Raw genomic sequence first — 27,161 nt, forward strand, 5'->3', positions numbered from 1 at the left:
GTATATACAATTGTGTTTTGTAGTTTTAGCATTAAGTAACACGCAGAGATGTAACCCTTCCAGATATATCCTTGTTTAACTTGGACAATTCTGGTTTTGGCACTTTTTTTCCATTTCCACCTGTTTCTCGAGCCACCGGCACGCACAAATAACTTGTAATTTGATATCTTTTCCTCTCTTCAGGCTTTGCACTCGCTACGGTGGTTAGTATGAAAGCTTAATCAAATTAAGTACCCAAGCTTAATCACTGACCACAAAAAATTTCGAAAACAAAGTTCTCGGTGCTCAGTTTGGGGATCCAAGCACCAACTATTAGTGAATTGTTTTCAAACTATTTATAACTGTACTTGACTGCAAAAAAATAAATAAATAAAGAATTCCGCAAAATGAGCTTCCCATATCCACGAGTTCCAACAGCCATTGAACTGCGCATTGGTGGCAATCCTGGCAATAAAGCAGAAACACCTTGTGGATTAACACCAATCTACAGCTTTAACTTATTTTCCATTTTCAATTAATTATCTAAGAGATTCCTTTACCTTTTGAGATGCCTTGAATACCTTTTTGAGCGTAGAGGTTGTTTTTTTTTTCCTAGGAGATCCATACTGAGCCTCTATTTTTACAGAAATAATAACGCACCAGCGATTTTCAGCCAATTTGAGTGTCCAGGAGACTGGATAACGCCAAAAAAAACAAAAAAAACGCTCATCCTCGAAATTTATCTCCAAGACAATGGTTAGGAGATTACCATGGAAAATCATTTTTAGAGAAGATGTAATCCAAACAAGTTCTAAGAGAAAAACAAGAATCACAATATTGGCATAAGTTTTTTTTTATTATTTTTTGTCTTTTTTTAAACAACATCTTTGACTGAAAACACTGCTGAAAGTTTGAAACATTCCTTCCAGCAAGTTTCAAAACAGTTCAATAACAAAATTGATTTGTTTCAGAGCTAAAATTCTACCCTTAGGGCATAAGGGCAAAAAAAAAAAAAAAAAAACAGTTCTTTTTCCATTCTAAAAAAAGAACTTAACAATAAATTCTCACTTTCTTCTCTCAGAGAGAATCCAGGGGGGTTTCATCAGGTTTGCAAGAACTATAAAATCTTATATAAAAAGAAACAGCCTGCATAGTCCAGCACGCAAATCAGGCTTTAATGGCCTTCGCTGCAGAGTTTATCTACTATTATTGCTCCTTAAAAACTGAAGTTCCAAACTCGAAATCTCACTCACAACCGTAGGCAGGGTGCACTCTGCAAAACAGAAGCTGCACTAATTCATAAAACAATATTTTCTCCTATAAATAACACAATGGCCCTAATCACTGGTTCTGATGTACAATATGTTGCTGTCCTTGGCCGCTACTAACTGAAAAAGAGAAAAAAAGGGAATTAAATTAACATAAACACTTCTAAAACCAACATAACTAAAAAACCCAAACAGGCTCCTAGAGCGAGGTACAGGGAAATTCATTTAGAAGGGGGAGAGAAGTTACAAAATTGGCAATTATAGTTAAAAACTAATGCCGTGAGAATTTTAACATCACGGAGAGAAAGGGAGGGGAGGGGGTAAAAACCTCAACAGGACATCAAATTTTGACTGGTCATGGAAAAAAGGATAAAACAAAAAAATTCAAAGGAATTTCATGATATTGTACATTAGAACCGATCATTGGAGACTAATTTTACAATATATTACAGAAACCAAACTTAGTATGGTAATTACAGAAACATTAAATGTATTTCTGTAGGAAGTAAATCACTTAGCACGACGATAATTATTAGACTAAGAGATATTCTAGATAGAATACTAAGAAAAGTATGGTTTTATGAAAGGGAGAGAATGCGTTGACTTAATATTCCCTCTTAGATGAATAATCTAAAATTTTCTGAGTTATAAAACACATTTAGTCCTTAACGAAAGTAAAACAGTTCAAAATAGGGAAGAAACCTTTTTATTGACAGTGAATAGATATAAAATTATTTAACTGGATATTTCGAACACATATAATGTGTCCAGTTTTACTGCTGAAGATGAACACTGTATATGTGTTCGAAATATCCAGTTAAATAATTTCATATCTATTCACTGTCAATAAAAAGATTTCATCCTTATTTTGAACTGTTTTACTTTTGTCATGGGAAGGCAGTGTGGTCTTCGAAGTTATTTAGTCCTTAGTTTTACAGATTATGAACAGGCATTTAATTCAGCTGGCTGAGAAGTTCTAGGGAAGATCCTATCCTTGTGTTGTACACTAGATATTTACATTGCAGTAATTGATGACCTTTGGCCCAAGGAATACGGCAAAGTCTATAGGAGAACCAAATGATATCAAACGGAAAGGAAAGACTCCTAGATTTAGATTAAACAGAAGCTTTGAGCGTCCTTTAGATCCATTGAAGATACAAAAATAGAATAGCCAAGAAGCAGGGTATTTTTTAGTGGTTGAAAAGGTTTTGAGAAATAGGAAGATAATTCTGCGAACTAAGACTAGTACATTGAAAGTAGCACGTGGACTTCGAAAGGCCGAGGAAGATTTGTTGATGATCTGCAGAAGATTTCCCTAAGTATAATTTTAAATACTTGTTTGACTGACTGTATACTAAACAGTGGGCAATACGAAAAACGTGGTTCAATCCCACTTTCTCAGGCTATAACGAAAGATTCACATCACTGCATGACGTTCGTTTTGGGTGGAGCATAGGCAACAAAATTCGAACCCAAACCTCCACCAGTCAAGATGTATACCCCCTCTCACACAAAATATCCATACATACTCCTAAAGATAACATATATACTCGTCCGCATCAATGTTACATGTCATTTGGTGAAAGTGAGTACTTGAATTTTTTATGTTTAATTTGTGCTTTATTGTAGAGGGTTTGTAAGTTCAATTTAGAAAGGTAGTCAGATCCACTCAACTGAACATTATTTGCCATTCAACGCCTTGTCGTTTTGAGATAATAATTTTCAGGGAATGTTTCTGGCAATCTAGAAAACTTAAAGAGCTAATGAAGCACCCTTACGCTAAAATCTACAAAAAAGAGAAAAAGAAAATGAACATACTCGAATTGGTGTTTTAATGGTGAACAGAAGACTTACCAGGAGCGTGTATATAATGAAATTGCGGTATCATTCCCATAGTCATTCCATTGTGTCCTTGCTGAAAGGGTAGCATGTGTGTCATCCCACCCTGGTGGTGGTGACCTGGTGGTATGTAAACCATAGGTAGGCCGTGTGGATTTCCAGGTGGAGGCATAGGAGTTTGAGGTGGTGGACCATTTCCAGGTGTCACTACTGTAGGCTGAGGTGTGTATATCACATTTGATTGCTGGTGGTGTGGAGGAGCCCCAGTAGGAGTTCCCTGCAAATGAAAATGTAACCAGTTTTACAATTTCACTCAGTGCGTGGAATTATTAACAACATATAAAATACGTACAGAACTAAAAAACAAAAACGAAAACTAATTACTAATTTTAAAGAAAAGAGAGACGGAGAGAGAGAAAGAGACCGTGGGGATGGGGAGTCCTTAAATATGTGATACTTAAATATTTAACGGATATAAACAAACCTTAAAGTCAAACTCTTGAAGCTTACCCCTTGAGGTCTTGCATATTTTAGATTTTTAACTTTAAGAGTCATTGTCAAATAGAATGATTTTGAATGGAATGTTTAATCTCAAATGCAAAAGTTAAATTGGTTCGTTTTTCCACTACGTAGCAATATCCTAATTACTTCAAGAGTGATCAGAAGAGAAAGTAGTCGCCTGAATAGTATGTCTAATAAAATTCATCTTAGCTTACAGACTTCTTTCAACTAATGCACAAGAAGGGGCCTCAAGGTTACCGCTTATGCAAGTTTATCAGCACAATCAAAGTTGATACAATAAACGACTTCTTTTTCCCCCCCAAAATCCATCAAATATAAAAATTAAAGCTAAACTAACTTTCTGTAGCAATGCGCGCCATCACTTAAAACTTACTACATCAGCTAATAACAATGCTCATTTAAGCACCAGCTGAACTGTTTCATCGCCGGAAAAGGCTAAAAGGAGTAAATTCACACATCCGGTTTTATTTCTAACAAGGCTTAGAAATCAAATTTTGTACCAGACTAACAACATTAAATTAATACTTTAATGTCAAAAGCGTCTGATGAATGATCAAAGGAAGCGTCTCATTCACTTGGAATTAAGATCATTTTCATACATATTTCTTTTGCTGCTTCAAATGTTAAAACCAATCATTCTTTTCAAATGATGATCATCCGATTGACCTTTCTAATTAGACCAAGTTCTTTTTTGATACTCCCGGCAAAGAGCATTGAAGACGCTCCTAAAGCCAAATTAAAAAAAAAAAATGCAGTCAACTTAAGTTCGTGAGATATGAGCGCCATTTCATGCTAATTAAGCCGGAGTTCAAACTCATTGCGTTAAACATGATCTCAAAGCTCTTATTTTAAATCCCGAACGGATCTGGCGACACTGGGGGGAGTTTGTGGTGGGGGAACCTAAAATCATGGAAAAGCTTAGATTGGAGGGATCGGGATGAAAATTGGTGGGAAAAATAAGCAGAAGTCTTAGACACGTGATTTAAATAATTGGAACGGATCCGCTCTATTGGGGGAGGGGGGGTAATTATGAAAATTAGAAAAAATGACGTACTTTTAACTTACGAAGAAGTGATCGGATCTTTATGAAACTTCATATTTAGAAGGACCTCGTAACTCAGATCTCTTATTTTAAATCTCAACCGCATCCAGCGTCATTGGGAGGGGGGGTAGTTGGGGAGGGGACCAGAAATCTTAGAAAATGCTTAAAGCGGAGAGATCAGGATGAAACTGGATGGGAAGAATAAAAACCTGTCAAAGATACGTGACTGACATAAGCAGACCGCATCTGCTCTCTTTGGTGGATTTGGGGGGGGGGGGGTAATTTTGAAATTGAGGTATCTGTAACTTACGAAAGGGTGACCAGATCTTAATGAAATTTGATATTTAGAAGGATCTTGTGCTTTAAAGCTCTAATTTTAAATTCCGACCAGATCCTGTGACATTGGGGGGAGTTGGAGGGGTAAACCGGAATTCTTGTAAAACGTGAAAATTGGGGTATTTTATCTTACGAATATGTGATCAGATCTTAATGAAATTTGATATTTAGAAGGAATTCATGTCTCAGAGCTCTTATTTCAAATCCCAACCAGATCTTTTAAAGTTTGAGGGAGTTGGGGGGGGGGAACCTTGGAAAACACTTTAGTGGAGGAATCGGGATGAAGATTGCTGGATAGAATAAGCAAATGTCCTTGATACGTGATTGACGTAACCGTACTGGATTCGCTCTCTTTGGGGGAGTTGGGGGGAGGGGTTCAGTGATTTGGCGAGTTTGGTTTTTCTGGACATGCTAGGACGATGAAAATTGGTAGGCGTGTCAGGGAGCTGCACAAATTGACTTTATAAAGTCGTTTTCCCAGATTCGACCATCTGGGGGGCTAAAGGGAGAAGAAAAATTAAAAAAAATTAGGTATTTATAACTTACGAGTGGGTGATCGGATCTTAATGAATTTTGATATTTAGAAGGACATCGTGTCTCAGAGCTCTTACTTTAAATCATGACCGGCATTAAGCCTCTGACTTTCCTTTTAAATCAATCTATTTATTCTTAGAATTTTGTTAGAGCTCATACCATATGAGCTACTGGCTCGTAGCTCTTCTTGCCTCGTCACAAGTGCCATACGAGCTCTTACCTCTTGTTTATCAATGCATGACATGACTTTAATTGGCTGAACACTGTTAGTTTCAAAAACAAACTGATATCACAACAGCCAAATCAAGCTAATTTGCTTGGACCAAAAAAAAAAATTATTGGTAGCTATGATAGACCACTTACTGAATGAGCCAAATGACGCACTGCTTTCGCATGACAAAATCAACAAACAATTTAAGAAGAAAGCCAAAGTTTTGCACTATTGTGACAGGAAAACTACAACAGAGATTCTAAAGAATGTGAATGACGAAACTTTGTTCTAGGGCCCCCTTTTATTACAGTCTTTGCAGTTCCATCAACAATGATATTCCGCTAGCCCTCCTAATTTCATTATTCCATTTTCAGCTTTCGTATGTTTTGTACTATCGCTTGAGTGTTTCAAGCGAGAGAATTTTAAGGATTATCTCTACTGGAAGACAAATTCGGCGAGGGATCGTCGGACGAAGCTCATTTTTATGGCACTTGGTATTAACCAAGTGACATATAGCGATCGCAAATTCTGTCGGCCTGTCTGTCCCGGTTTTTCTACTTTAGGCACTTCCAGGTAAGCCAGGACGAAGAAATTTGGCAGGCGCATCAGGAACCAGACCAGATTAAATTAGAAATTGTCGTTTCCCCAATTCGACCATCTAGGGAGGAGTGGGGGGGCGGTTAAATCGGAAAAATTAGAAAAAAGGAGGTATTTTTAACTTACGAACGGGTGATCGGATCTAAATAAAATTTGATATTGGGAAGGATATCCTGTCTCAGAGGTCTTATTTTAAATACCGACGGGATCAGGTGACATTGGGGGTAGTTGGGGTGGGGAACCTAAAATCTTGGAAGACGACTAGTGTGGAGGGATCGGGAAGCACAAGTCCTAGATACGTGACTGAAATAACCGGAACGGATCCGCTCTCTTTGGGGGAGTTGGGGGAAGGGTTAATTTTGAAAAATGAGGTATTTTTAACTTATGATGGAGCGATCAGATCTTACTGAAATTTGATGTTTCGAAGGATATAGTGTCTCAGAGCTCTTATTTCAAATCCCGACCGTATCCGGTGACACTGGGGGGGGGAGTTAGGGGGAGCCTAAAATCTTGGAAAACGCTTAGAGCCGAGAGATTAGGATGGAACTTGGTGGGAAAAACAATCACAAGTCCTAGATACGTGATTGACATAACCGGAATAGATCCGCTCTCTTTGGGGAAGTTGGGGGGAGGGTTAATTCTGAAAAATTAGAAAAAATTAGGGATTTTTAACTTACGAAAGAGTAATCAACTCTTATTGTAAATCCCGACTGGATCTGGTGAAATTGGGGGGAGTTAGGGGGGGGGACCTAAAATTTTGGAAAACGCTTAGAGTGGAAGGATCGGGGAGAAACATGTTGGGAAAAATAAGCACAAGTCCTAGATACGTGATTGACATAACCGGAACGGATCCGCTCTCTTTGGGGGAGTTGGGGGGGGGGAGGTTAATTCTAAAAAAGAGGTATTTTTAACTCACGAAAAAATGACCGGATCTTAATGAAATTATATGTTTAGAAGGACCTCGTAATTCAGATCTCTGATTTTAAATCTCGACCGGATCCAGTGTCACGGGGGGGGGGGGGAAATCTTGGAAAACGCTGAAAGCGGAGAGATCAGGATGAAACTTGGTGGGAAGAATAAGCACAAGTCCAAGATAAGTGACTGACATAACCGGACCGTATGCACTCTCTTTAGTGGAGTTGGGGGGGGGGGAGTAATTCGGACAAATTAGAAAAAATGAGGTATTTGTAACTTACCAACATGTGATCAGATCTTAACAAAATTTTATATTTAGAAGGATCTTGTGCTTTAGAACTCTCATGTTGAATCTCAACCAGATCCAGTGACATTGGGGGGAGTTGGAGGGGGAACCGGAAATCTTGGAAACCGGAAATCTTAGAAAACGCTTAGAGTGGAGATATCAGGATGAAACTTGATGAGAAGAATAAGCACAAGCTATAGATACGTGACTGACATAATTGGGATGGATACGTTCTCTATAGGGGAGCTGCGGGTTGTTAATTTGGAAAAATGAGGTATTTTTAACTTAAGAAAGGGCACCGGATCTTTATGAAGTTTGATATTTAGAAGGAACTCATGTCTCAGAGCTCTTATTGCAGATACCGACCAGATCTGTTGAGATTGGGGGAAGTTGGAGGGGGAAACCGGAAATCCTGGAAAACTCTTATAAATGTCATAGATTCCTGATTGACATAACCGGACTGAATCCACTCTCTTTGGGAGAGTTAGTGGTATGGGATTCTGTGCTTTGGCTATTTCGGTGCTTCTGGACGTGCTAGGACGATGAAAATGGGTAGGTGTGTCAGGGAGCTGCACAATTTGACTTGACAAAGCCGTTTTTCAGATTCGACCATCTGGGGGGCTGAAGGATTCTTAAAATTTTGCTAGAGCTAATACCATATGAGCCCTTGGTTCTTCCGACCTCGTCACAAGTGCCATATGAGCTCTTAGCTCTTGTTTTAAAAGTTATTCCTGACGCGGTGAACCCTGCTCAAGGAGTTCAATTGGGCTGCGTTTTGACGATTTTCCCGTAAAGGCTTTGCGTTTAAAGGAGCTAGCTTCGGTAACTTCTATGATTGAGAGCAAAAAAAAAAAAAAAAAAAAAAAAAAAAAAAAAAAAAAAAAAAAAAAAAAAAAAAAAAAAAAAAAAAAAAAAATCGACCTTGGCAATGATCGACGACTCGAAATTGAAAACACCGTTATCAAACAGTTCGTGGTAACGAACTGTAGTAAGGAGCGACCCGGCTCAATAGAAACCAAAACTCTAAAAAAAATGAAAGTTTGATACCAATAGCTACATCAAAAGAATCACATTTTAATGCTGATTTTACATATATAAATTTCATCAAGTTTAGTCTTACGCATCAAAAGTTACGAGCCTGAGAAAATTTGCGTTATTTTAGAAAATAGGGGGAAACACCCCCTAAAAGTCATAGAATCTTAACGAAAATTACATCATCAAATTCAGCGTATCAGAAAACCCTACTGCAGAAGTTTCAAGCTCTTATCTACAAAAATGTGGAATTTTGTATTTTTTGCCAGAAGGCAGATCACGGATGCGTGTTTATTTTTATTTTTTTTCCCAGGGGTGATCGTATCGACCCAGTTGTCCTAGAATGTTGCGAGAGTGCTCATTCTAACAGAAATGAAAAGTTCTAGTGCCCTTTTTAAGTGACCAAAAAAATGGGAGGGCACCTAGGCCCCCTTCCACGCTAATTATTTTCCCAAAGTCAACGGATCAAAATTCTGAGATAGCCATTTTATTCAGCGTAGTCGAAAAACCTTATAACTATGTCTTTGGAGACGACTTACTCCTCCACAGTCCCCGTGGGAGGGGCTACAAGTTACAAACTTTGACCAGTGCTTACATATAGTAATGGTTATTGGGAAGTGTACAGGCATTTTAAGGATAATTTTTTTGGTCGGGGGGAGGGGTTGAGAAGAGGGGGATATACTGGGGGAACTTTCCATCGAGGAATTTGTTATGGGGGAAGAAAATTTCCATGAAGGGAGCGCAGGATTTACTAGCATTATTTCAAAAAAAAACAATGAAAAAATAAATATGAAAAAGTTTTTTTCAGTTGGAAGTAAGGAGCAGCATTAAAACTTAAAAAGACAGAAATTATTACCCATATGAGGGGCTCACCTCCTCCTAATACCTCGCACTTTACGCTAAAGTATTGTTAGTAATGTCAACTATTTATTATATGGCTTTTGTGATTCAGGGGTCATTCTTAATAAATTGGGAGAAAATTTAAGATTTAGTGTAAAGAGAGAGGTACTGTCGAGGGGGCGAACCCTCTCATATGTATAATAAAAACATGAGAATAAAAAATTCTTTACGTAAGCTAATTTATAAGTTACGTATATCTTTTACTAATAAAAAGATTCGTAAAAAATTATAAGTTCTAGTTTCCTTTTTAATTAACCAAAATATTGGAGGGCAACTAGGCTTCCTCTCCCGCTCTTTTTTATCAAATCATTCGATCAAAATTATGAGAAAGCCTCTGCGGAGAGCCAAAATCAAAACATGCATTGATTCAAAAACGTTCAGAAATTAAATAAAAAAAAAACAAGTTTTTTCAACTGAAAGTAAGGAGCGACATTAAAACTTAAAACGAACAGAAATTGCTTTGTATATGAAATGGGTTGTCCCCTCCGCAATCCCTCGCTCTTTACGCTAAAGCTTTTAATTGTTTTAAAAAGTAGAATTGTGGCAAAGAGTCAAACTTTAGCGTAAAGAGCGAGGGATTGCGGAGGGGACAACCCATTTCATATACAAAGTAATTTCTGTTCGTTTTAAGTTTTAATGTCGCTCCTTACTTTCAGTTGAAAAAACTTGTTTTTTTTTATTTAATTAAACTAAAGAAAGAGGAAAAATACACAAACACCTGGGATAGAGGGGGTCTTCAAGCCCGTGCAATCGTAGACATTTTAAGATATCAAGATATGTGACAGAGTTTGCTACACACTAAGACCAATTAAGCATCAAACATCCTGATTTTTTTTGGGGGGGGGGGAGTGGGACTTAGGTTAGCTTATCTAGGATAGAAGATTGTATTTAGACAACTAATACTAGCTACTTTGAAGTCGCAATTGGAGCAACAAAGACTCAGGATTCTGTTTAATGTTCCATCTGTATACAGCCTATTAACTAATAAAACTAGTTGTTGCTAACCACAGCCAGAAGCTAATGGTTTACTCAATCTGATACCACCATTAATTATGACCGCTCAGATTATTCCTAAGCATATGCCAAAAACGTAGTTCGAGTCTTATGTTCTAAGGCTCTAGCAAAGAATGGTTAATATTTTATTAGGTCATGTTTTAGATGAAAAAAGATACGTTGAAAATAAATCTCGTTTTTTGGTAGTCTAGATGAGGCAAACGGAAAACAGGACGTCCTCCTAGGGAGGGGGGGGGGGTGTTGGGTGGAAAGAGGTCATAAGGAAGTGTTTAAGAGACTTTAGAACAAATATGAGGGTTTAAGAGCGAAAGTTGGAAATAGCTTAAACAATAAATATTCAAAGAAATTAAGAGCTTAATAGGAGAAAATAGTGACGTTCTAAGCACATTAGCGTGGGTTGGAGTAGGAGCAAGCACGACTTTTGTTCTAGGGCGAATTGGTAAACGAAAACTATGGAAAGTTAAGTAACACCATCAGCTAAATGGCTTGATAGCCAAAACGCCCTTATTTTTTTAAGGAAAAACATTCTATTTTCTATACACATAAGATAATCATAGCAATGCATATACAAAGGGTTTTACCACCAAAATGTGACCCTTTATGTGACAATTTAACAGTAATGAGGTTTTATTTCTTTCTTTGGGTTTAATTTTTTCGCTAGTGTCTTTGGCCATTTTTTCGAAATGAGAATCTATATCTAATTTAATTATCTTATGTTCACCTGTGGAGGAGGATGAAGAGCCGGCGAAGGTGTTGGAGGTTGATATAAATTGGGATGTTGTCCATTGCTGCCACTTGGAGTTTGAGCAGGTGTAGGAACAGTCATTTGCATATGTCCCTGATGATTTGAGTGCGACTGGTGATTCTCACCATATGAATGTGAAGCTACTAAAGACATAACACCATTTGGCTGCGCCATTAGTCTTACGGGATAAATCTATATATAAAAATAAACATGTTAAAACACATGTTATATGTTAAAAAAAAAAAAAAAAAAAAAAAAAAAAATCGGACTATAACAAAATATTAATCTTTGATGTCTTAGCTTTGTTTGGGTATTTTCACGGTCTGTGCAAGCAAAGAATTATGATCCTTACATCGATCATAGGTCAATTGTCAATTAGACAAAAAAATCCTCAACTTGAACAGAATTAAAGAAAAATAAGCAAACAAAATAAGACAACCCACTTTTATGAATTTTTAATATAAATTAAAAAAAAAAAATTTCAGTTTTTTTTAAATTATAAGAAAAACATTAAACTAATTATAGTCTGGGTCCTTTTTAGAAAAATATAGCCATTGACAAAAAAACGAAAAAAAAAAAAAATAAACTATACGAGTCACGACTTATTTTTTTCCAGTCACTGATAGATTTCAGAAAAAAAATTTATAAGCCAATGAATGTCCTTGATATTACCTATTATGCCTGAAACTTTCTTTTCTATTTTGCTCTGAAGCACACCTAGTTGAACTCTTATAGTTTCTTTTTTTATCGTCCCTAATACAATCCAGATAAACAACTATTCTAATAGAAACCTTATCATTGTTCGTCTTTAACATTATATTTAACTAACAGTGCCCCAATCCCAATTTACAGAATTTAAGAGAGAAAAACGGGTATAACTCAAACAAAATCGTGGAACAAACAATAACAGTAAATTTTAAATAACAAAAAAAAAAACGAGTATTTCGGCTCCATGTCTGGGAGCCTTTATCAACAAAAAAAAAAGTCAAAGCTAAAATTCAGCTATAGTCAGAACCCACTTTAACAACAGGCTAAAAATCTGGGTTGGAACCTGATTTATCGAACATGTTCATCTTGTTATTTATTAAAACCACCCATATATGCAGTTGCGTAGTGAACCAAAATTTCTGTACCAGTAGGCTTCTGAATGTAATATTTTCATAGTACAAGGAGAAACATTTAATTGCCACAAGGTATTGAACGCATTTAATATGCATTTGGCGTTTAATATATTATAAGGAGGCTAAAAGTTTACTTCTATTTAAGAATTGAGTAAGTAACATTTGACTAGTATAATTTTTATTTTCATTTCAATGCTGTAATAACAGGAAAAGAAAATATTTGTAATTGAATTGAATTGAATTTATTCATAACCCGTTATAATACACATGAAAAACGGAGTATAATGTGAATAAAAGAAAAGAGGAAAAAGGAAATGACCTAAAAAACTACACAAAAAACTTTGCAACACTTCACCTTACTTAAAAACAATTAAAACATACAAAAGCGAAACATTCATTGAACCAAAATAGCGCTCCATGGGTGCCGAGCAATTTTACTATTATAAGCTTCTATGCTTTTTCTGATAGAAACATTCGGGTCTATGATGCCGTATCTTTTAATGACCCAGGAGTTGCTTGACCATGGTGGAAGGGCAAGCAGGTATTTGGCATACCGGAAATAGATTCGCCGAAGTTCCTTCGTCTCGGTTATCGTAAACGTACGCCAAAAAGGTGTAAGGTATAGGAAATTCGGGAGAGCAGAAGCATTGTAAAGTTTCGCTAGCAGTTTGCGGTTGAGTCGAAGTTTGTTTGCTACCAAGCTTCCGTATGCAGTTGCCGTTCGACGTTGGAAATGAAGGATCAAGAGCCTTCTAGTTGCTTTAAGTAGTTCAATTCGCTTTCAATGAAGCGTCAATGACGCAGTAGGCTTTAGATTTATACAGTTAGGGAAGGAGGCATTGGCTAAATTCTTGTTTGTAGTGATACTAGATTTGTCGTGAACAGCTTAGGGAAGAAGCAAGATTAATGCTGAAAAGCCTATCATTTCAAAATTTAATTTTACAGTAATTTTATTTTTATTTTCATTGTTGTAACAAGTACGTAAGAAAACATTTGTAATATAGTTCATTTTCATCAAAGCACCAATGACGCAGTACGTATTAGACTTCTACAGTTAGGGAAGGAGGCAGTACCCATACTCTTCTTTGAATCAATTTTTGTTCGTTTTAATCTTGATTCGCATATTTAATTATAGCTTTATTCGTTTTAAGATTGTCTTTCCATATATATTAGCACATGCTGTATGCTTGTTTGCTTTGATTATTAATTTAATTTCTGTTTGTTTTGGGTTTCAGTTATGCTACAATAGCAAAATATTTTTGTTCGTTTCAAGCTTGATTAGCATATTCAATTTTATGTGTACTCGTTTTAAGATTTATTTATCCATTTATATTAGCAAGATAAAAGAAAAAAAAAACGAAAGCAATACAAAACCAGCAGAATGGAACAATAAGAACAGCGCAAGAAGAGATAAGAAAACTGGAATTTTTTTTTTAGAAAAACAAAAAAACAACTGACCCCTCCTCCCCCTCCCTCGCCAAAAAAAGCAAACCAATTGTATTTAAGCTATTCCAACCCAATCCAGGTAATAAGAGTCCAGCCAAATCCAAGTTAGATTTTAATTACTTTTAGTTTTATCGACGAGCAATTCTGATTTCCCCCCCTTCTCTTCTTCACTTGATTAGTTGTAAACCCTTTTTTCTTACTGTTAGACATTTCTGTTCTTACCTAGTTTTTATCGGCATTGAACATGCCTCGTTTGATGCATCTAAAGATATTAGCGGTCTTTTTTTTATCTTTGCTTGTCCTTATTCGGTGGCTAGCGTTAATCCCCTGGAAAATACCCCCCTAGCGTGCAGAAAATAGTCTCCACGGAGCCCCACACTTACACGACTGGTTGGTCTCCAATGCTTCTGGAGTAAAAAAGTGACTAGAACTCTTAATTTCCGACCCAATGAGCACACTGCAAAGTTTCTGCGACCTTGAAGGGGAGGCGTGGATGAGAAGGGACAGTCCTCCAGTATGGAATAAATTCTGTTCACATTGGGTTTTTTTGTTAGTCTTCACTTTCACAATAACAGCGCAGACCAGAAATATTCCCAGAAATCCTAAGGGAGTAGATATCAATTTCAAATTTTTGATGCGTTTTTAAAGTTTTCTTTTGTACCCCTCTCCTCCCCCCACAAAACCTTTGCTGGAAAATACCCTTTTGCTGCCTTTTTGCTGGGAAACTTTTCCGCCAAGGGGGGGGGGGGGTAAAATTCCAATCACCTGTTATGAAAGAGTGTCAGTGGGTGCACAGTGGGGAGAGGGGATGGTGCCTGAAACCACCTTGAGGAAGCTGGATTTTCCGGCATAACATGATTAAAAATTATAAATTAGAATTTTAAAATATGAGTTTTTCAACTTAAAGTACAAAACAAGATTGAAAGAGACAAAAACTAGTCCATATATAAGGGGGGCTGCATCCTCCTAAATCCCTTGCTCATTAAACTAACGTCTCTATTGCTTTGACAAAGCTTTTTATTCTAATTAAACGGCCCTAATGTTTATGAAGTCTTTCTTAAAGAGTTGTGAAAAAAAAAGAGTCAAATTTCAGCATAAAGAGAGAGGGGCTTAAGAGAGGAAAGCCCCCTCATATATTGAAAAATCTTGTTTATTTAAAGCTTTAATGTAGGTCCTTGCTTTTAGTTGAAAAACTGCTTTTCTCTATTTAATTTCATAATAGAGTTACTGTACTGAAATAAACAACACATCATTAACATAAAATTCTGATTAATGGATAATTTTTCTGGGCTTTGTCTGTTTTGGTTGGTGTTTTCAGGCTGAAAAATTTCTTCCTAGCTAATTTATCTACTATGGGTTGCCTCCCCATAGTATTTTTGGGATTGGATATATGATGAGTTAGAGGTAATAGGCTTGAGACTGTCTGTGCAGGATTTCGACTCATGTTGACAGAAGAGCATCGCCAAGTGCTGAAAACCATGTTGTGACAAAGAATAGGCCCAAGATTGCGCAAAGCCTCCCTTTAAACTGAAGGTTCCAGGGACTTCATGCTGTCTGGTTCTAAGCCAGCTTAAGCACTTCGGTGCAGACTTCAGAAGATGTGCTGGTCCCCGTCCTGCATTCGTATACGGGACCATTGCTTTCCCTGAGGCCAAAATCATTTCAATGATTAGAACTTGGAATGTTTTGATGTTAAAAAATAACTATCATATCGACATTCTGACTGACAAATTGAGACGATTCGAACTGGACTTACTAGGAGTTTCAGAAGCTCATATCCCAAGAGAAGGAAGCATGACATTAGGTGATATAGAATTTCTTTACTCAGGCAGGAAGGATGGGGTACATAGACAGGGAGTAGAGCTCATGATGAATAAGGAAGCTGCTTAAACTTGTTTAGGCTGAGAAGGTATTAACAATATGAATACTAATCGCTCATGTTATGACTAAAAAGTTCAGGGTATCAGTTATTGCAGTATATGCCCCTGTAGAGCTGATTGACGGAGATACTAGCGATTCAGATGAATTTTACTTAGTTACAGAAGCAAATATACAGGGTCCCAGGTAGAAATATGGTGTCCTTATTAGGAGATTTTAACGCCTTGGTCGGTAGAATTAGAGATAAATTGTATCCTAGCCTAGGTAAATTTCGTGGATGAAAAGAAAACAGCAATGGCTACAGATTGTTGCAATTTTGTAGGTATAACAATCTAATCATAAAATACACGGTGTTTGGTTATAAAGTGGCCCTTAAGTTAATATTTACGCGATGGTAAGACAGCAAATTTTATTGATTATGTTATTGTAAATAGAAGACTGGCAGGATCAACACAACATACTAGGGCACATAGGAGTGCTGTTATTGATGTTAAAAGTAAAGATCAACATCTGGTAGTCTCTAGGGTTAATTTAAAGTTGAAATTTCTGAGAGTAACTACCTCCCGGGAAGTTAAGACATTAGTTGACTCTAGAAAGAGAGTTTGAAGGAAACTTTTCAGGAACAGTTGAATGCTAAGCTGGAGAGTTTAAAGTTTGACAATGTGGAAGATGGATAAAATTATCTTAGGAAAAAAATTTGTGAAATTGCTGATGGTGTCTCAGGGAAGAAATTTAGGACTGCAGCTATGAATCTTAGTGAAAAAGTTTTATGTTTAATAGTGAGAAGAGGCTTGTACAAGTATTATCTGAGTGATATATCAAATGAAAACAAAAGGAGTGTAACAAAAGTGGAGAAAACATCAAAATATGAACTAAGTAGGTGTGAAGTGGAGGCCGTTGATAAAATTGCCTAGGATCTGGAATATGCAGCTATAAGGCATATTAGGAAAATATTGCACCAGCGTTAATAAATTGAGAGAGAGTAGTCAATCTGGATCTGTCCCAGTTAAAAATAAGAACGGGGTCACAATTATTGATAAGGAAAGAGTTAAAGAGAGATGGACGGAACATTTTGAGTGTGCTAAACCGAGATAGAGTTGCAAGAAAAGATTTTTTTTTATGAGGGATAATTAGCGACAGCACTAAAAGGATTATTAAATAATAAGGCTCTAGGTGCTGATAATGTGCTAAATGACTTTGTTATATATGGCGGTTCTGAGGTTAGAAATGAGTTACTGAAGACTAAAAATATGATTTTTGAAAAAGTGAAAGTGCTTAGCGATTTTAGGAAAAACCTTAATTAAACCACTGTTAAAGAAAGGTGATAACAGTGAGTATGGTAATTATCCAGGAATTTGTCTGGCCTCTGTAGGTAGCAAATTACTCAGTAATATGATACCTTTTAGACTGAGAGATGCTGTAGACAAATTTTTAGAAGAACAGTGCCGTTTTAGAAAAGGTAGAGGACATGTCAACCGAATTTTCACTCTTAGGTTAATAATTGAGAAGTGTCTCAGTTAGAATACCTTTAGTCCTCAATTTTGTAGATTACAAGCAAGGGTTCAATTCTGTTACTATAGGAGCTTTAATAAAGGTTTTATCCTTGTATGGTACCCTCCCTTTATATGGAACAGTTTGATGGATTTGTCTTAAGAAGCACAGAAAAGGCAATGGAAGGAAAAAATCTATTGAACTTAAAAGTTATGCTGATGATTTAAGCATCCTAGATCGAAATATGAGCAAAATCAATGAACTTTTAGGGGTTTTGCGAGTTCAGGGTGCTAGAATAGGTCTGAAAATAAATTTTAAGAAGACTAAGTAACTTAGGCTAGGAATTAGTGAAGATGAAAAGATGAAGTCGGGTAAAGAAAAGATTGATCAGAAGGACAACTTCATTTACCTTGGTAGCATCATTAATAAAGACGGTGGTAGCAATGAAGATGTTTAACGTAGGGTAGGCAATTGTAAGAAAAGCAAGTTAAGTCTGCAAACAAAGATTAGAATATTGGAAGCTATAGTGATGACAGGGGTCAAATATGGCTAGAAAGCATAGGCGCTCTGAAAAGCGGATGAAGATTTGCTAGATGTTTTCCAGAGAAATTGCCTACAGATTGTTCAGGGTACCAGGATGAATGCTCATATATAAAACAGTAGGCTGTACGAAAAAGTGTGGTTCAATCCCGCTTTTTAGGGCTATAATGAGAGAAAGGTTGAGATGGCTAGTGAACTTTCTACGGACGAAGGATGACAGATTGCCAAAGATTTTCCTTTTCAGCTAACCGTCTAGGGCGAAACGTAAAGCAGGTCTTCAGCAGCTGGGGTGTGTGGTTCTTATAAAGAAATATTTAAAGGAAATGGGAGATTCCTAGGTGGATGTACAAAGGGAGGCTTTAAATGAATTGGGATGGAGGAGGATCCTGCGAAGCTGTGTGGACCTCAGGCGGTTTGGTGCTTCGGCGAGTTGTTAGTACCAGTAGAAGTAGCACTGAATATTATAAATATTTTAATGACAAATAATAAATTTTTTCATGTGAAGGTGTTCCAGCGCAATTACCAGGGGGCTACTTTTCGCGTCTTTTGATTTCTGGGAAATAATTTCTACGGAATGGGGCATTTTCGGAGTGACAGAGAAACCGATTAGAGATTGAAGTCTTATTCAAATGAAAGAATGCTAAGGAGAAATGTTCAGGCTGAATCGTTCACAAGCAATTTTCAGGAAGGGAGAATTCTCACTGAGGATGGAACTGTCTGAAGTTCCATCCTCAGTGAGGATGGAACTGTCTGGAACTGACAGTATTTCACCGAAGGAAATTTCTATGAAGGGTGTCCCCCTCCTTAATACCTTACTCTTTACACTAAGTTTGACTGTTTGTCCAAATTTTTAAGAGCTTTTTACTGAAACACGGGGGCTTTTTAATAAGAACAGGAAGCTTTTTTAAAAGTGCTAACAGCTTTAGCGTAAAGAGTAAGGTAATGAGGAGGGGGAACCCTTCAAATAAGGAAAAAATCTTCCAAAATTAATTTGGAAATTTTGTTTTAATTTCCCATTAAGTAAAGAAACAAACGAGCTTTTTTTTTACTGAATGTGAGGAGCAACATCAAAACTTAAAACGAACAAAAATTATTCCGTACATGAAAAGGGTTGTCCCCTTTTTCGTAAGGGTTTACGCTAAAGTTAATATTGTTTTAAAAAGTAGAGTTGTGACACAAAGACAAACTTTAGTGTAAAGAGCGAGGCGTTGAGGAGGGAACATCACCTTTCATATACGGAATAATTCCTGTTCGTTAAGTTTTAATCTCGTTTCTTACTCTCAGTTGAAAACATTTTTTTTTTATTCAAAAAAGAAAAGCCTATTGTTTACAAATAATATTTGTTATTGGGAAGTAGACACACGTTTTTCGGGAGGCGAAATTTCTCTGGAGCAATTTTCAGTGGTGGGATATTAGGGATACCCTTATTTCGCTCGTTACGCTAAAGTATGAATTTGTATACCAATCCTTTACGAACAAAAAGTGAAACACAATGTACGCTAAATTAAAATAAGAAAGCTTTTTGAACATTCTAAATAACGTTAGCGTGAGGAGCGAGGTATTGTGGAGAGTATACCGTAATAATTTCTATTTGTTTAAGTTTTAATGTTGATCCTTACTTTAAGTTGAAAAAAAACTGCCTTTTTTGCTTAATCACTCAAAGGCACAAACAATTCCCAGGGGAAAACATAGAAATGCCGCTGATTTTCAATAGTCGATGGATGCGTGAGCTAATTGCCTATAGGCATTTAGATTTCCTCTGCATCGCCTTTGTCAACGTAGCATTAATCAGCAATACAAGGGTAGAATATGACGTAAATTATGCAAACAAGGTAAACAAATTTCCTCGGGTTCGTATTATAACTGAATTATATTAAACGCAATATAAAAAAAAATTATTTTAATTTAACTTATACTTATTTTTTCCCGTTGATAAAGGCTCCCGGACGTGGAGTCGAAATATTCGTGTTTTCACTACTTAAGGTTTGTTGTTGTTGTTGTCTTGTTACACTGTTTTATTTAAGTTATACTCATTTTCTCTCTCTTAAATTCTGTAAATGGAAAAGCAGTGTGGTCTAATAAATTAATCTCAACTTGCAATTTATATTTGTTTTGGATATCTATTTGGATTCCAAATCTTTGATATTGCTCTAATATTGATAATTCAAAAATAAAGAAAAAAAGCAGTAGTTTACCGGCACTTGTGAGAACTGATGGAAGGGCTGGGATGTCCCTACAAGCGCAGCTCCTTGAGATGTAACAAGAGCTGCTCCTTGGGGTCCATATTGAACAGTAAATGGATGAGATGGCAATGGACCGGGTGCCAATAATGGCTGGCCAGTTACAGATGCTACTTGAGATGATGCTATTTGAACTGAAAAGAATTATAAAGAACAAATTTAAGCCACGTTTAAACATTTCTGTAAGCATTCCTAAAGAAGCTCCCCCTTTTTATTTATACTAAATAACAGAAGACACTTGTTAAAATTCTTAGCTCAAACAAAAAATAGTACTTTAGTCTCTAGTTTTTTTTTGTCCCAAAATAACAAAGCATAGAAAATAGCACAGCCGAGTAAAATTTTCAAACTGTTTATCAATCCTACCTGTTTCTATAAAAAAATTTATTTTATGTACATTCCACAAATGAAATCACACTTGTTTTCCAATTTTTCTTTTAAAATATCTATAGTATTTCAGAATAAAAAATGTATTCCAAAAACTTGGTCTTTCTCCACTTGTTTAGTCTATCCATAGTAAATTGTAACAACCGTACAATCCCGATTTTTTAGAAGGTATATACTTACTACTCTTTTGTTTTGAATTAAAATCAAATTTGGGTTAGGTTAGGTTCAGAATAAAAATCTTCAGGGGAAGCCTCTGGAAAACTGAACAGTTTCGTTAAAGCAGAATCCACAACACACCAATTTCACTTAATCCAATTAGCTATTCCTTCGACATCTTAAATTTTTATACCGTTCTTAAGCAGTGTTAGTGCAAAATTGGTTAAATTATATTTGTAGTATGACTAAAGCTACATCAGCTTTCCCTGGTGCTCAGAAGCTGAAATAATTTTTTTTTGCCCATTGGACCTATCTTCGGTATTGGGAGTAATGTTTTTCACTTAATGTTTCCTTTACTAAGTATGTACAAAAACAGAAGAAAAAGCAGCTTAAGACACAAGGACACTTTTTTGCTAAACGAATGAAGAATTACTCATGTTCTACTATGAGAAGTTTTTAACTTGTCCCCTTAATTGGTGCTTTGCTTAGAGCAAACAAAATAGAAACCGATAATAATCTTATAATTTCTTCTCAAAAATGATAGCAATGCTCTACTTAATGTCAGCATATTATAGAGCTGAAATAGGGACTCCACAAGGGTCACCATCCCATTCTTAGGCTTCCAGGCGAACGGGGTTATGTTAAAACATGTTTTGCAGCAATTGAAACAGACAAATTAGCCTGGCTTGGCGGTAGCTTTTTTCAATATTTTTCAAATAAAAGCTTTTCTGCTGAATTGCTGCATAGCCAAAATTTCCGGTTCAAGATTATTAGTAGAACGTTTTCGAATGGGTTTCATTTTTTATCCTTTTATTCCTAATTTCGTGACAGGCCGGGGACGTCGTATGTTTTTTTCGCCTTTTAAATCCCCAAATCTTAAGATCCCAAAATTTCAGTGCCTCCGTGGCTTTAGGACTCGAAATGAAAGCAAAACTCGTTTATTCGGTGAGACTTCGTAATTACAAAACCAAAACTGACCTTCAAAATTTTGTTGTTGTTTTGAAATCCCCTAAGTACTTTACTAAGTACTAAGTACTTTAGAAGTATAAAGGACTTATTCATTATTATATCTACCCCAAAGAGTATGGTAAACCTACAAGAGCTAAAACTGACGTTAATGCCGACAAAAAAGAATCGTCGTCTAGCGTTTGGTGCTTGTTGGCTTTTTGTTATCAAGCTTCGTAATTGTGTTTCTTATAGAACTGAGATTACAGACTTGTTATTAAACTAATTTTGTATCATCATTACACAGAAACAATGAAAAGAAACGCAAAACGCTAGAATTCTCCACTCTTGCAAGTTATCTACGCTCTATCAAGTGCCCTCTAAATTTTTTCATAAATAACTACCTCGAGTAGGATTTTCTCAGAGACTCAAAAATATACTTTTTTTTTATTAATGAGCACCTATTAATACTAAATTTAAAGAAATTGCAGGATCAGCATATGCAGGATATATTGCAGGATACCTATGTTATTTGCTCAGGGTCAATGCGTTTCTCCTCCCCTCGAAATTTCCCACCATTTTTATCTGGATAATTCCAAACGTTTATTAGAAGGGAATTAAGAAATTTACTAACCTGTTTATGTCAGAAGCGATGCTATAGCATTGCCCAAAAAGAGCTATAAAGGCTCAAGATATTAATATTTTCTTTTCCGAGAGGCACTTCATACGGAAGGAGTGGTTGAAAAAACTTCGGAAGGAGCTCATTCGATTGCAAATTAAAAGTTCTGGTATCCTTTTTTAGAGTCAAAAGCGATTGGAAGGCAAAAACCCACTCCCCACACCGTGTTTTTCCCAAATTTATCTGAAAATAGTCTAAAAGTCACATACCATGCCAAAGGATTTGACAATCTCCCTTCCAGCCCTCGGGGCCGTCCACTATTGTAAATCACAAACCATAATTAAAAAAAAAAATAATTTGATTTAACTGAGTTAAATCTAGCATTAAGATAAATGTCCAAATTAACAATTTGTTTTGTATTTTTGGTTACGTGACTTTTCACTGACGAATGCGGCACCATGTGGCATTATTGTGTTGCGGAGCAACACTACTGCTTTCGTAGTTTGTTTTTTTTTTCACCGTGATCAGCGACCTGTAGCTCCGAAGTGGTAAGAGTTAAAAATTTGAGATTTTTCAGAGGGAAGGGAAACGTGAAACAGAGTAAAAAAGTTCCAGAGAAGTTCCTAAAATTTCTAACAGTTTTCCATAAAAAAAATAAAACCGTTTTTTTCTTAGAAACTGTGCGTTCGATGTTTGGCGTCAAGTTAAGACGACCCTAGCTTCGGAAATAAACTTGTTAGAAATACAGTTATGCTGAACTCATGTAGAACTTTCATTTGTCTCTTCGAAAACCGGAGCACAAAATTCCGTAGCTCTTACAGATTTCCCGGAAATAATTCCGGAAAAGTCCATCTCGTTCCGATTTTTTTTTGAATTTTCTCAAATTTTCGATTTTGATGTTTCTTATATTTTTATCGAGTAGTGCTATGAAAAGTATGCAAGAAGAAGTGAAGTGTTCTATATACCAAGTTGCTTCGTTCTCTAAGAAACAATTTCCGAAGTTTCGACGTTCTAGAGGTAACTTCTGTTCTGGACCAGCTCGAATTTTTTTTCCAACGCGGTTCGACAGGTCTCGATCTCCTAACAACTGGAGCTTACAATAGTTTCTCCGAAATAAAATTCCTTCTTTGGATTTTTCTATTTGGAAGTTTTGTCATGCCCTCGGGGCAATTTAAATTTTTTGGTGAATTTGGTTTGTTTTATATTTTCCTAGTTTAGACCATCAAAAGTTAAGCAGAAAACTATAAGACGTTATTTCCGTATCTCTTTCAGATTTCCCGGAAATAATTCCCGAAATGTGCGTCTCGAAACATAATACTTCGAATTGGCGTCAAGTTAAGACGGCCCTAGTTTCGGAAGTAAACGTTTTAGAGATAAAATAATTATGAACTCATATAGAACTTTTATTGATGTTTTCGAGAACTGAAGCATAAAATTCCGTAGCTCTTACAGATTTCCCGGAAATAATTCCGGAAAAGTCAATCTCGTTCCGATTTTTTGAAATTTTCTTAAATTTTCGATTTTGATGTCTATTTTATTTTTATCGAGTAGTGCTATGAAAGTTATGCAAGAAGAAGTGAAGTGTTCTTTATAACAATATGCTTCGTTCTCTTAGAAATAATTTCCGAAGTTTCGACGTTCTAGAGGTAACTTCGGTTCTGGGCCAGCTAGAATTTTTTTTTCTCGTTTATTTCTGGACCAGCTAAACATTTTACCAAACTCAGTTTAGTAGGAGCTCGAAATAAAACCATATCAAAGATGGTTCAAGATAACAATCGAAGCCGCATTAGAAAAATGTCCTCTAAAGGACATAATGGAGACTGTTGCTCCGCAACTGTGTCCCGTAGGGCACAGTTGCACGTGTTGATACGCAACTGTGCCCTAAGGAACAGGGCACAGTTGCTGCAACACTTCCCGTTGCACAGGCAACGGAGGTCTAGTTTTTCACTGCAACTGGAAGCTCAATTCATAGTTTTTTTGTTTTTTTTATATCGATTGGCATTCTCGGAACTTTCCGTTGACAGCAACTTGGTCCTCTTTGGGACAAAATCATAATTTTTAGGATTTTTTGAAAGCCAGGGGACTTTTCTCAGACTCGTAACTTTTAATGGGTGGCTGTTCGACATTTTGAGGCACCTATTTTGTACTTTCTTTTTGGTAGCTCAATTTTGTGTGTGGGTGAATTTTCCAGGGGGGGGGGGCCGTCTCCCATCTGCTCAACAGTTATTTCATGAATCACTAACAAGGAAGTTTTACACGAAACTTTTTTCTCCAAAGCTCTAGGATTTTCCCAGGAATATAAATTGTTCTACTAAACCTGCTCTGTGAACAACTGATATTGAACATCCTAAATTTTAAAAAGAAAGATGGCACACAAACTCACCTCGTGGTCTGTAAGCTCTCATCGTATTAGGCGAGGGAATGAAAGGCTGCTGTGGCACAACAGGTGAATGCATTGGCAAAGTCGCACCAACATTAGGACCAGAAACTGTAGGATAGTAGGGTGTCCCAAGAACAACAGGCATTGACTGAACAATTGGTAGACCTTGTGCTGAGAGGGGTCCAGAAGGTATTACAGATATTGGAACTTGCTGGGGTGTCATTGATCTTGGCGGTGTTGGTGCTCCAGGAGATCGCTTTAAAAAGATTTACATTATCAACTAAAATTGAACGAGCTGATGGCACACAGACATTTAACCTTTTGCTGTAAATATAATTACCATATATTGAATTTACTGAGCATGCTGATACCAACCGTAACAACAAAACATGTTGATAATAATCATGACGTAGACATTTTTCAATTTCAGTTCAGCGCCACCATACTGAATAATTCGCACTAGTCCCCCCCCCCCTTTCCCTGTTATGGTCATTCGTTTAATGATTCTTATCGCTTGAATACTACAAAGAAACGTAATTAATAAAGCGATCTTCTAAATAATGGCACGTTGTTTCGTTATTTGCTGTAAGGCAGGGTATTCTTTTTTACCAAAAACAATGTGCAACAGCCGATGGCTGTGATGAAAAGGGGGAAGGTAATTGGAAAGAAGTCCTGATTTTATCTGATTCAATCGGAAAGAAGCTAAATTTTGCGTTAACCCTTTTGTTTCCGCCATTAGTGGTTAGTTTCCATCCATTACTTGGCTGATCTCACTACAGACATGGTTGCCAGGCGGAAGACAGAGCACTAAAACCGTCATATAGGTAAATATGTGACATCTAATAAGACGAACCTAATCAACGACAATAATATCGGAGAAAAATAAATTTTTTGTTAAAGGTTTCTGGGCCGTTGCTATATACATTAAAAAGTTAATACGTTATATGAGAACAATATGCAGAGGCGTCAAGTTTAACGAGTCAAATAGAAACTGATCCCCATTATCTGACTTCCTAGAGGAATGATTTTAAATAACCAAAATTAATAAACGACCTAGATTTTAGGATAGCCTCATGCAGAGTCGACGAGCATTACGAGTCACTTATCGCAGTCAACATTTTCTAAAAAGCCTAAGTCTTCGATAAGCTTTACAATGATGCAGCTGGATAATTTCAACTTCATTTTCGTTTCCTGTTTTGTTTTATCAGTAAAGTAATTTTTTATTATTATTGTGGAGTCGCCTTTTTGATGCGAGAAAAAGACGAAGGAAAAAGGAAAGGCAAGTTCGAACGAACTTCCTAAAAGATTAACTCGAAGGCCCCTAATACTCACCACTGCAAGGAGAGTAGAAATTATGACAAAGCAAAAGATATTAGTCTAAGAAATTCAGAAGAATTTTTTTCTGAAACTTGAAATAACAAGAAAAAGAAAAAAAAAGGGCATGTCCCGTTGTGGAGCAACTAGGTAGCAGAGCCAAAAACAGGGTCTTATTTTGATGTCAGACCTCAAAAACCTTCAAAATAAGATAATTTTTGTTCTCAATTAGAATGAACCCTCCAAATTCCAATGAATTCTTAGCCTTATGCTATCTTCAATGCATTATGTATTTCAGATCTATGATTAAGCAAAAAAAAAAAAAAAAAAGACATGAAAAAAAAAAAAAAAAAACAAAAAAAAAAAAACAGTTGGACTAACAAACTAGAAAAAACTTACAGGAGTAAAGGCCTTAGCAGAAGGATTGAAAACAAACTCTTTTGCATTGGGATTCAATTTGGATTTAGTCATACTAGCTGTTAAGGCGTCGACATCCTTTTCGTCAACAGAACTTGCGTCGTTTTCATCAATACTTGAACCAAGACTATCTCCAGTTGTAACAGGAACCTAAAACATTGAATGATTTTGAATTAATACAGACATACAGCAAATAATTATAAATTAAAATTCATGCTTTATTGAGAGTTCAATCAACATCTGTAGTATGTCAAAACCTTAGCGTAATGACCAGGAAAGGAGGTTCAATATGGAAGGAAGCTTGAGGTTGGCATCCGATCACATACAAGATATAAAATCATTGTTTTAAGATCTTAAAACAATGTCACTCTTAAAAAAAAAGCTGATTTGTTATTTTGTTTGTTGATTTGTTTTTTTTATTTTATTCATCTCGATTTTCAAACATAATATTCGGGGTTATGCTGTAGAACGAAGAATGAATACCTCTTTCTACCTCCAGCTCTCTAGGCAAGTCTAAATTTTACACAACCGTAATTCGAAAATGACAATCAGCCCTGACTCAAGTGGAATCATTAAGTGACTTATTGGGGCTGGGGGGGGGTCCATTGTAAAAACCCTATAATGATGGACCCCGCAATCTGAAGAAACTCTCACAGAAAATCAACAATTAGCCAAGGTTTGACATGAAGCCCAATTTTTGAGGTATCAGGTACCCGTCCTTTTACAAAATGATTGATTCAACAACACCGAATTGCTACCGAGGAGTTTTCGCTGGGCTGTTTTTCGGCTCTAATCTGGCAAAAATTCATCCCTTGTGGCAGAAAATCATCTGTTTACTGTAACACGGTCTCTTTTGTTATCTGAAAGGACAAGAATTTTAAATTCAAATATGAATTTCATTCGACATTCTATAGCCACTGGCTTGAAACATTTACCTACGTGAAAACAGTTCCAAACGAGCTTTAAACACACACAAAAGCACACCCACGATAAATTCGTCAGAGTTATTG

At 36.4% G+C, this 27,161-nt stretch overlaps 1 protein-coding gene across 1 annotated transcript in view; it reads right to left on the reverse strand.

The window, feature by feature from the left end:
• Positions 1 to 816: 816 nt before the first annotated feature.
• Positions 817 to 27,161, reverse strand: part of LOC136036135 (ataxin-2-like protein) — a 63,180-nt gene continuing 36,835 nt past the window's right edge. The window contains exons 9-14 of the mRNA XM_065718160.1: positions 26,134 to 26,301; positions 24,424 to 24,676; positions 19,892 to 20,070; positions 11,197 to 11,412; positions 3,102 to 3,363; positions 817 to 1,367 (exon numbers count right to left, since the gene is read on the reverse strand). Coding sequence (XP_065574232.1) covers positions 1,321 to 1,367; positions 3,102 to 3,363; positions 11,197 to 11,412; positions 19,892 to 20,070; positions 24,424 to 24,676; positions 26,134 to 26,301 — 1,125 coding nt within the window. The 3' untranslated portion in view covers positions 817 to 1,320. The remainder of the gene's footprint in view (positions 1,368 to 3,101; positions 3,364 to 11,196; positions 11,413 to 19,891; positions 20,071 to 24,423; positions 24,677 to 26,133; positions 26,302 to 27,161) is intronic.

The sequence above is a fragment of the Artemia franciscana genome, chromosome 15, assembly GCF_032884065.1.
Source record: "Artemia franciscana chromosome 15, ASM3288406v1, whole genome shotgun sequence".
NCBI classification, from domain to species: domain Eukaryota; kingdom Metazoa; phylum Arthropoda; class Branchiopoda; order Anostraca; family Artemiidae; genus Artemia; species Artemia franciscana.